The sequence below is a fragment of the Myotis brandtii genome, unplaced genomic scaffold (assembly GCF_000412655.1).
Source record: "Myotis brandtii unplaced genomic scaffold, ASM41265v1 scaffold144, whole genome shotgun sequence".
Taxonomy (NCBI): domain Eukaryota; kingdom Metazoa; phylum Chordata; class Mammalia; order Chiroptera; family Vespertilionidae; genus Myotis; species Myotis brandtii.
Genome location: NW_005355159.1, coordinates 5,650,635 through 5,659,984, shown reverse-complemented (window position 1 = coordinate 5,659,984; position 9,350 = coordinate 5,650,635). Strand labels below are relative to the sequence as shown.

The following is a 9,350-nucleotide window of genomic DNA, read 5'->3' as shown; positions in this document are numbered from 1 at the left end:
CCTCCCGGCCGCGGGGCCATCCCGGCACTGAAGTCGGTAACAGGTCGACCCGGGACTCGGGAGCGAAGGGCCTCCCCGTCCATGCAGCCCTCGGAAAAGACCCGACCGACCGCAGCCCCGGCACTGGGAGCGGGGCAGGGCTCACTCGTACCTGTGCGGAAGGCGCTTCCCGCCGCGGAGCGGACAGAACCAGCACCGCCAGGAGCCCGGGAGGTTCCTACCACCTCTTCCCCAGCACCTCTTTGGCAGCCGCAGAAACCGCACAGCTAGGCCAACGACCCGGAAGTGCTCGCAGAACCTGGAAGTGGCGTCACGTCGGGGCCAGGAAGGCCCCGCCCACCAACTCCTCCCGTACGCCATTCAAGTTTGGCGAGAGGAGGGGCGTGGGGCCTAGGACAGGTAACTGTTTCGAGTAATTCACCAGATTTACTAAATCGTTCATAAGGTAATTATAATTTTTAAGAATAGTCTTCTCCACTGTAAGATGCACAGTTAGGAAATGCAAGGCATTCATATTTTATGCCTGAGATGTGTTCAGGGTTAATACTGTTTAAAACCTTGCAATGCTAAATTTAAGACAAATTCTTAAAATTATGCCAGGAATTTATTTACCGTTCAAATTAGGGCTGCAATTAATTTAGCCCTGAAAGCTTTCAGTTTATGATTCATGAAGAACTTCAATTTGTGAGAATTTGTATTTATTATTTGTTCCCAATGCAAGACAAATACTCTTATATAGGGCGTTCCCCCAAAATGTATACACTTAACTGATAGCTCAATTGATGTTTCTTTTTAGATTTAACCCATTGGAATTAATAATTATTCAAGGTGTGTATACATTTTTGGGGACACCCTATATTTTGAGTTTATATAATCCCAAATGCTGTCCTATGGAATAAAAGCAGCAGTAATGTGCACAGCTGTTTGCCATTAAGTGGCTGACTAGTGATTAAGGAGTAAATGCAAAATAAGTGCTAGATGGATCCTCCAAACAGGTCTATAAGCTATACAGGTTGTCATTTGTACCATGTGTTCAGCCACTTACTGAACTGATTTCATCGTTGGATTGCCCACTAACCAAAAGAATTCTAAACTATGAAACACAAAGTTTGGTTATAGTTAAGATAACATTTAACCGGGGAACAATTTGTAAAATAGATGATATCTAACCACTATACTGTGCACCTGAAACTAATACAAAATAATGTTGGATGCAAACTGTAACTGAAAAATAAAATTAAAATCTTCATTACAGAATTATAATACCCACTTGGAATTCAATTTAATCAGATCTTGTCAATATTTATAAAAGATCTTAAAGAATTTTAATAAAATCTGGGAATTTATTTAAAAAACAAACACAAACAAGATAGTATTAAAATTAAAAGCAGGGGGGACTCTTCCCCCCCCCCCCCCCCACCCCGGACAATATGAAGCAGCACCAGATTATAGGAAGAGAATCAAGAGTAACGGTCTAAACGATTTGAAAGACAAGATAACTCAGTGTAAAAATTCAGTATCATAATGGAAGACGAAAAAAATGTGATAAAATGAGACAAAAACAAACTTTCCAATTAATTTATTTAAATTCATTAACGTTGCAAAAATACGATGTGCAACAGATCAGGACACAAGTTACTGTATTCCTAAATAAAATATTACATCTCCTTAGTGAATCAATACCAACCCTAGTATTTCTTACAGGGACCACATAAACATCTTGCACACACAGCCACCAATCAGAACTGAATTTCTCAAACACTGTAAAATGAAAGCACTAAGCTAGGCAAAATCATCTGAATAGTAGTAAAATTATCACAGTACATTAATTTAGTTTAAATGGCAACATGTGAACCAATGATAAGAAAAATGTTTGAATTTTTGAAATACATATCAAAGTGTGTTAGTATTGAACAAACCCTGAATTTTGTTCTATTTGAATAATGCCCCAAGGGCTATGCAAGTTAGTGGCCTTGAACAGCACCAGTATTTACTAGCTAGGTGTATGTAAATAAACTGTTTAAGGGGCAAACTTTAGAAAGTCCATATACAAAAAGGGCAGTGGAGTAGCTAATTTATGTTTTCCAAGTTCCTCCTTATCCACAAAGAATATGAAAACAAAATTTTTAAATGCAAATGTCTTAGCTTCTTGTAGAATGTCTTATAAGACAGAATCAGACAGCTATCTGAAACGGACAGCTTACTATAATTCTTTAATTTGAAAGCATTAAACCTTGATTTTCATCTGGTGTTTGATTTATTAAGTGCTTCATGTGAACTTTTTGTAGCATTTTTTAAAGTAGTTCTCAAAACATAAAATATTAAGTAGCTGTCATATACAACAAAGTTACAGTTCTGTTCAAATTTTAGTGTCACTCCTTACTGCTCAACACATTACCTTATTTTCAATTACTATTTATAACTTTAAAGGAAAATTGCATTACAGGGACTCACCATTGGTCTAACTCGAATTCATTCAGAATCTTGGGACAGGAAGAGGGGAGTTAAAGGCTAGTAGGTAATTCTTCTGTGCTTAGAACATTGAGTAGATAGTCTAAATTCTTGACTCTCTCAGCGGCTCAAATGATATAATTCCTATTCCCTATGACAAGATAAAATCTAATAGAATAATTGGTCTATTACTGTAAGTACAGTAATTCCTCTACCCATCCCATCCTTCTGAGAATTGTAATCCATTTCTCAAAAATCTAAATATGATGGGGAAAATATATGCATGAAAACAAAATAAAATGGGGTAGCAATCTCTTATTTTTAGCCTATCCCCTCCTCCCTTCTGGTTGAACCATATTAGCAATTTTCCATATGACACAGGAAAAGGGAAAATGAAGCTGCTGTCACATTATATACAACCTTACCAATCTCATTAGGAAACTGGCCTATTCTATCCGACATATCCTAATGCTAATTTATCTATCAACTGAAGAAATCTAAAAAGCCACTGCTTGCATTAAATCACTTTCAAATTCCCTGAGCACTCACAAAAACAGCCAAATAGCAACATTATTGAGCCATTTACAAAGTCTCTATCAAAAACCAGACCTCTTACTTTTTTAAATTCTGGAATTTCAGTTGAAGAATTCCTATCTAACAAAATATACTTGTCAATCAACAGATTTCAGTATTCAGTGCAGTTACTAAATAGTGATGTCTATTTTGGAAGACTACATTAATATTTACCAACCATGACATATGAAAAATAACCTAGTCCTAAACTTTAACTTGTGCACTATAAATTGCTGACCCTCTTTGTTCAAACTTGCTTCTGTATGAAGGGACATAGCAGAAGAAAATATGAATTATCATTATAAGTATCAGCCTTTCCCCCTTCACATATTCTGTGTGTAGCATGTAGGTTTTCCTGCTGGATACACAAAATGGTACCAACAGCTGCCAGTACTGAATGTAACAGGGACACATTCAGTGGCATCTTAGGTAACAGCTAACTCTTCACCCCTTCATAGTTTTCTTTCTTTTACTTCCTTGTTTTGTTACCTTTTCCAACTACCTGCTGGGCTCTACTTAGAATCCTATTTCTTTATTACCTATCCCCCAATTTCCAGAGTTAAAGACTATTAAGCTTAAACTATGGGGTCAATATAGCATCTTTCCTTGGTGGTACTTAGGAATATAACCAAGTAGAACACAAATTACTTTATATGAGAAACTACTGACTAAAAAAAGGCACTCAGAGCCCAAGTATAACACAAAAAGTGAAAGAACCATCAAATTAAACCAGTTAAGTTAGATCCATGACCCCAGCAGGAAGATAAAATAATATAAATATCTGTACTTTGTTCCTATCGACAGTGTAAAATTAAAATTGAATGCTTTGGGGGAAATGTTAACATAACTACAAATTACAAATTTAATAAATGCTTTTCTTCTAACCTACTTAAGTCTTAAGTCTTACAATTATGAAACATTTATTATGGGGCATGTCCCTATACCAGATTCCATTAAGGTGTAGGTGAGAGCAGGTATCCTTTGAATCTAGTGACTCACAGCACATCCCTTTTGTTATATTCCAGTGTTATCACTGTACCTTCTGAATCTTAATGTTCTAATAGAATACAGGCTAATTCTACTTTTAAAAATTATTTAAAGAACACATCATTTTTGTAACAAGTTGGATCTGTAGTTAGAAACAATGCTTACAAAAGGAAAAGTCAATAAACATAATAAAGTTGAAACTGAACGGGGTACTTGATGTAGAGGAAAACCACCCATTTTAATAAAGCTCAGCCCATTCTGAGCCAGATGAAGACTTGTAGATAAAAGGCTAAAGCACTCTACAAATATAGATTCTAATCACAATTAAATTCAGTATTATCCTTTATTCTCATCATCCTTATATAGTGAAGTCAGAAGGAATACCTAAATTAATGTTAATTTGGTGTTTCAGTACAAAGTGTTTCTAACATTTAAGCAAGCAATAGGGTTTGATTTTATTCACTATAGTGACATTAGTTTGGGATCTGCCTATAACTGCTGGATCCAAGTCAAGTCAGGAGGCAACTGAGGGCATCTCATCCTGGGAATCCTCCAACATCCCCCTTAATTGGATTTAAGTTAGCATGCAAATTTATGACTGAAGAGCACAAAAGGTAAAGAAAAATTCCCTTTTGTAATAGGAACTTTATACTAAAAGCAGAAATGGTAAAAGCCACATGTGTCTTCAGTCCAGAATAGAATGAATCTTAAAAGTTTAGCTCTCATCCACTTCAATTATGCTACTCCAGGACACTCTTGTAAATTACCTTATAAGAAGGACTGGAATGTGATGTGACCCTCAAATTTGGAGTTTACCAAATGTATGAGTCACACAAGTATATGACACAACATTAGACCAATCGGCTTTTAGGATGACTTTGTGGGTAAATTTAGTTCTTTTTCGAGGCATAAGTACAATTGATTTCAATGTAGAGTCAAGGTATTTACCAAATTAAACAAGGAGTTTATATGCTATATCAAATGTGTCATCCAAAACAGTATAATACAATGATGCTCTATGATTTAGAAAATAGCTTAACTTATAGAAATGTGAAAACATACTGTATCTGACTACCTACCAAGTCCAAATAACTGATATGGAAGTATTATGGTAAAGTGCCCACATTGGGAGCAATTAAAAAAGCAGCTCCTGTTTTCTACAAAAAAGTAGTGACAGTGAATAACTCATCATGTTCTCTGAATAGTACACTGCACCCACACAAATTCACAACAGTGATACCCTGGAAGCAGCTTATTTCACATTAGTGAACAAATCTAAGATTTTTATAAAGGTCTGTCTTTTGGCCAGAAAATAAAATGTCCCATATATATACATATATGTACAAACATCAATTCTTACCCTCTTAAATTCTCCAGTTCTAAAACTGGCTTTTTAAGTTGTCTTTAAGTTTAAAAAGGAAAAAGTGTGCATTACACTTGTAATTGTGCTTCTGAATTAAGGAACAATATATGTTAAGTGATTAAAAAAGCTTAGGATGGTACTAATCTACTTAGATTATATGCATGACCTTTGGGTATTCATGAGAACCAGTTTAATTGTCCCTAACCTTATGAGCCACTTCGTTTTTTTAAGTTACCCAAGAAATGTAGTTAGTCATCTATAAAACACAAAAATTCTAACATGCACTTTACAAAATCATGGTCTTATTTATCTGCATATTCTTCCAAAAGACAGGTATACATTAAAAAATATTGCTCAAAACATAAAAATATATATTATCTCTTTCCTTGACCAATTAGGCATATAAATATTTTACTGAAGAAGACGCATCATTCAATAAACAAATGCAAAAACCACTTTATATAAAGTGTGGATCTCTGCTTTAAGCAATATAAAATATAAAACGATTACATTATCATTAGCTAGTAAAGAGCTAAATTCAAGAGATTTATAAACCAAAACAGTAGTGAACAGTCCCTTATACAAAAGTCCATTGAGAAAAAGTCAAGTCGATTTTGTAACAGGTTACATAAAAATCAGGGCCAATAAATGCATTGTAAATGCAAAAAAGAGCACTGCTTCATCAGCACATTCTTCAATCTTGTTTGGACTAGATGCCAAACTTACTGTTCACTTTTTGGTTCATCTTGTTTTCCATTAAGCTCTTGATCAACTCTGTTTAATGAAAAACAATATAGATAATAAAACACTAGCAACTGAATAATTTTCTTCTTAAAAATAATTACTTTTAGCATAGAATATTATTCTGTTAAAAACAAAGCTTTGCCAAGAAGCAGACACAGTAAAAAGGTTACCAAACATTTCCCCAACAAGGAAAGATAATTTTTAAAGTCAAGAGAACACTGACAAGAAACCTAACTGTTGTTTTTTTAAAAATTATAAAATACTTATGTACAAATAAATGCACATAACTTTATTAAAAGTTCAAATTACTGAACTTTCCTGAACATTACATCCTGAACAACAGTGCATACTGAAATGTTGGACTGTAACATAGCTGGGGTAGGGATCTAAGTGAAAAGCGAGTGGTAGGAAAAACAACTCTTTCAAAAATGATTTTGTTAAGTAGTATATTAAAATGCCACTACAGTCATGCGCCAGGTAACGATGTTTCAGTAAACGATGGACCACGTATATGACAACTGTCCCACAAGATTGTAGTGGAGCTAAAAATCCCTATCGCCTAGTGACATTGTAAGGCCATAGCACACACGCGACAGTAATGTCCTAGTCCTTCACATTCACTCACCACTCACTCATTTCCAGTCCTGCAAGCTCCATTCATGATACGTGTCATGTACAGGTGTACCATTTTTTATCTTTTACACTATATTTTTATTGTACCTTTTCTATGTTTGGAATTATTTAGACAAACAAATATTTACCACTGTGTTACAACTGCCTATAGTATGTTCATTATTAGTACAGCTATATGCTGTACATAGCCTAGAAGCAATAGGCTATATCATATAGTCTAGATGTGCAGTAGGCTGTACCATCTAGGTTTGTGGATGTTCACACCGTGACAAAATAGCCTAACGACACAATTCTCAGAACACATCCCTCCCCATCGTTAAGTGACGCATGACTGCACTTCAATGCTCAGTTTTGAACTGTCCTTTTCATCAGTACTCACTCATCATAGAGATTTCACTTTAAGTAAGCTACCCCACATTTAGCCTGATAACTTTTGGTTTTAAAAACATGCCCCTCTATTTTTAAAATTTGAATGTTATCATTTTCAAGCTAACACGAATTTATGAATCTTTTAAGGTTAAATTTTATATAAAAACTATGAAGTGCCTAAAAGATATACATAATGATTCTATTAAGGTTAAACAAAAGTAAAAAAAAGAGAACATAAAGAAAAAAAAAACCAACACGATAAAATAGTAGTGTTAGGTTCCAAACAATACATTTAAATAAAAAGTACAGTTCCACTTTTTTCTGATGCCTAAATCACTTAATAGATAACTAAATACTAAGAACTTGGTAAAAAGGCACAATACAGCAGATTTCATCAATAAAGGCAATTCATTTTGAAATCTATGAAGCAGCTGGTTTCAAAATATTCTACAATTACAGGTTATATTTTTAATTTCAGCCATTTATCTAGCAAATGTACACCAATGCCTAGAAAGGAATGAGAAATTAGCAAGATCTAAAAATCACTGCCCATATCCCTGTTAAACTATTTGATAAACTGTAAAGTGTCATATAGAAATGTAAAGCTATTATTCTATCACGTGGTCAACTGAATTTTTGCTCATCAACAGAGACAAAATATGTCCAAAGTTAAGAATGTTCCAGTTACTTACAATTGGTTCTTTAGAATGGTCAAAATGATAATTACATAAATCTCTCACCTTAACTCTTAAGAAAGATTGCATTAAACTGTATTGCTAATTTGTCAATATTTTAAGTCCATTAACAAGTTAGATCCAAATCCTACACTTTTTAAAATTACTATATAAAATGTAGCTGTTTCATACCCTTGCCTTTCATCTTCTATTAAGGTATTAATAGATAATAGTTTGTTATGCTCAAAGCAGAAGTATTCAAAATTAAAATTAAGATGGAAAGCGGGGTGTTTAACTATTAAATGGTACATTGATCTTTTAGGTATTTTATCACATGTAGAATCTGACTGGTTAGCAGGCCATTTAAGCATACAAAGAAATCAATGTTGGTTAGCCAAAGAATATGTGCATTTTAAATATAATCATTAACCCCAGAAAAGTAAAATAACTTCTTTAAAAAGTGTACAAATAATTCGAAAGCACAAATTATAGATTAAAAAATATGGTAAAAATGATAAAATATTAAAAATAATTGATTTTTCAAATTGTATTCTTAGTAATTCTTCTGGTTTATCATCAGTATTTATACCCAAAAGAAGGGAGCACAGGCTGTGGCCTTTAATTACTAATTGGCAATATATATGGTGTTAAAACAGAGTAAATCCAAGCCACAGGCAGCATCAGGAACATTGGATTCACTCTGCATTTGGATTCTGGGGTGTACTTATATTTACAAATGCTATTATCTTTGTCTACAAGCTAACCAACCAGTAAGGAAGTTAGTCTGTGCAATGCAAATGGACTAGTCTAGATGCAACCCAGTCAAGGTGTGCATATACCTTTTTTGTTTCTTTTTTAACTTTTCTTCTTCATACCTTGGTAGGGAAGAGTTATTTGAGTAAATACACATGTTATAAAGATAAACAAAAACTCAAAAAAGGCACTTAAAATCATTTAGGTTTGCAGGCAAAACAAAAAATATTTAATACAGTAATACAGAAAATCACAACTGACTTAAGAAATCTGGCTTTGACACATTCAACACACTAAAACCTCAGATTAACAGAACAAAGACACTTTTTCTACATTATAGCACCGTGATACTCAAGTATTTTACATTAAAAGCCTCTACCAAGCTCTTTTAAAAAGGTTAGATAAAAGTTAATTTGGTAAACAGAATAAATTCTAGTCACTGGAAAGTATTAAGGCTATGCTGATCTAAATAACATTTTATTTCTCTAGTAATATTATTCAATGTCATGACAAGCTTTTACTCAAATTAGGAGAGCAGCATGCCCAAATTTGGAGAATGTTCTTTAGCACTGACCAATCAGGAAATCATCTCTCAGACTGTAAGCCAGTCTTTACAAATATAAATGAATCACAACCAGAAATAATACTTCCTATTTCTTCAACTGACAGACTGAAGAAAATGGTGAATTATGGGGAAGGTGCTGGAAAATGGCTTCTTCTTTTGTTTTGTTAATCCTCATCCAAGGATATTTTTTTCTACTGATTTTTAGAGAGTGGAAGGGAGGGAGAGGAAAGGGGGGGGA

At 34.1% G+C, this 9,350-nt stretch overlaps 2 protein-coding genes across 6 annotated transcripts in view; both read right to left on the bottom strand.

Moving 5' to 3' along the window:
* GTF2A2 (general transcription factor IIA, 2, 12kDa) overlaps positions 1-286 on the bottom strand; it is a 15,048-nt gene extending 14,762 nt beyond the window's left edge. The window contains exon 1 of the mRNA XM_005861114.2: positions 152-286. The gene's annotated coding sequence lies outside the window, so the exon portion shown is untranslated. The remainder of the gene's footprint in view (positions 1-151) is intronic.
* The window catches only part of BNIP2 (BCL2/adenovirus E1B 19kDa interacting protein 2), a 28,932-nt gene that overhangs the window by 9,649 nt on the left and 9,933 nt on the right, over positions 1-9,350 (bottom strand). For 2 of the 5 annotated variants that reach the window (XM_014535506.1, XM_014535510.1), the window contains 2 exons: positions 8,634-8,669; positions 6,101-6,148 (listed from right to left, as the gene is read on the bottom strand). The exons of 1 other annotated variant lie outside the window; for it this stretch is intronic. In XM_014535506.1, coding sequence (XP_014390992.1) covers positions 6,101-6,148; positions 8,634-8,669 — 84 coding nt within the window. Of the gene's footprint in view, positions 1-1,564; positions 6,149-8,633; positions 8,670-9,350 lie in introns of those variants that run through there. 2 more of the 5 variants (XM_014535507.1, XM_014535508.1) reach the window with 2 other exon arrangements.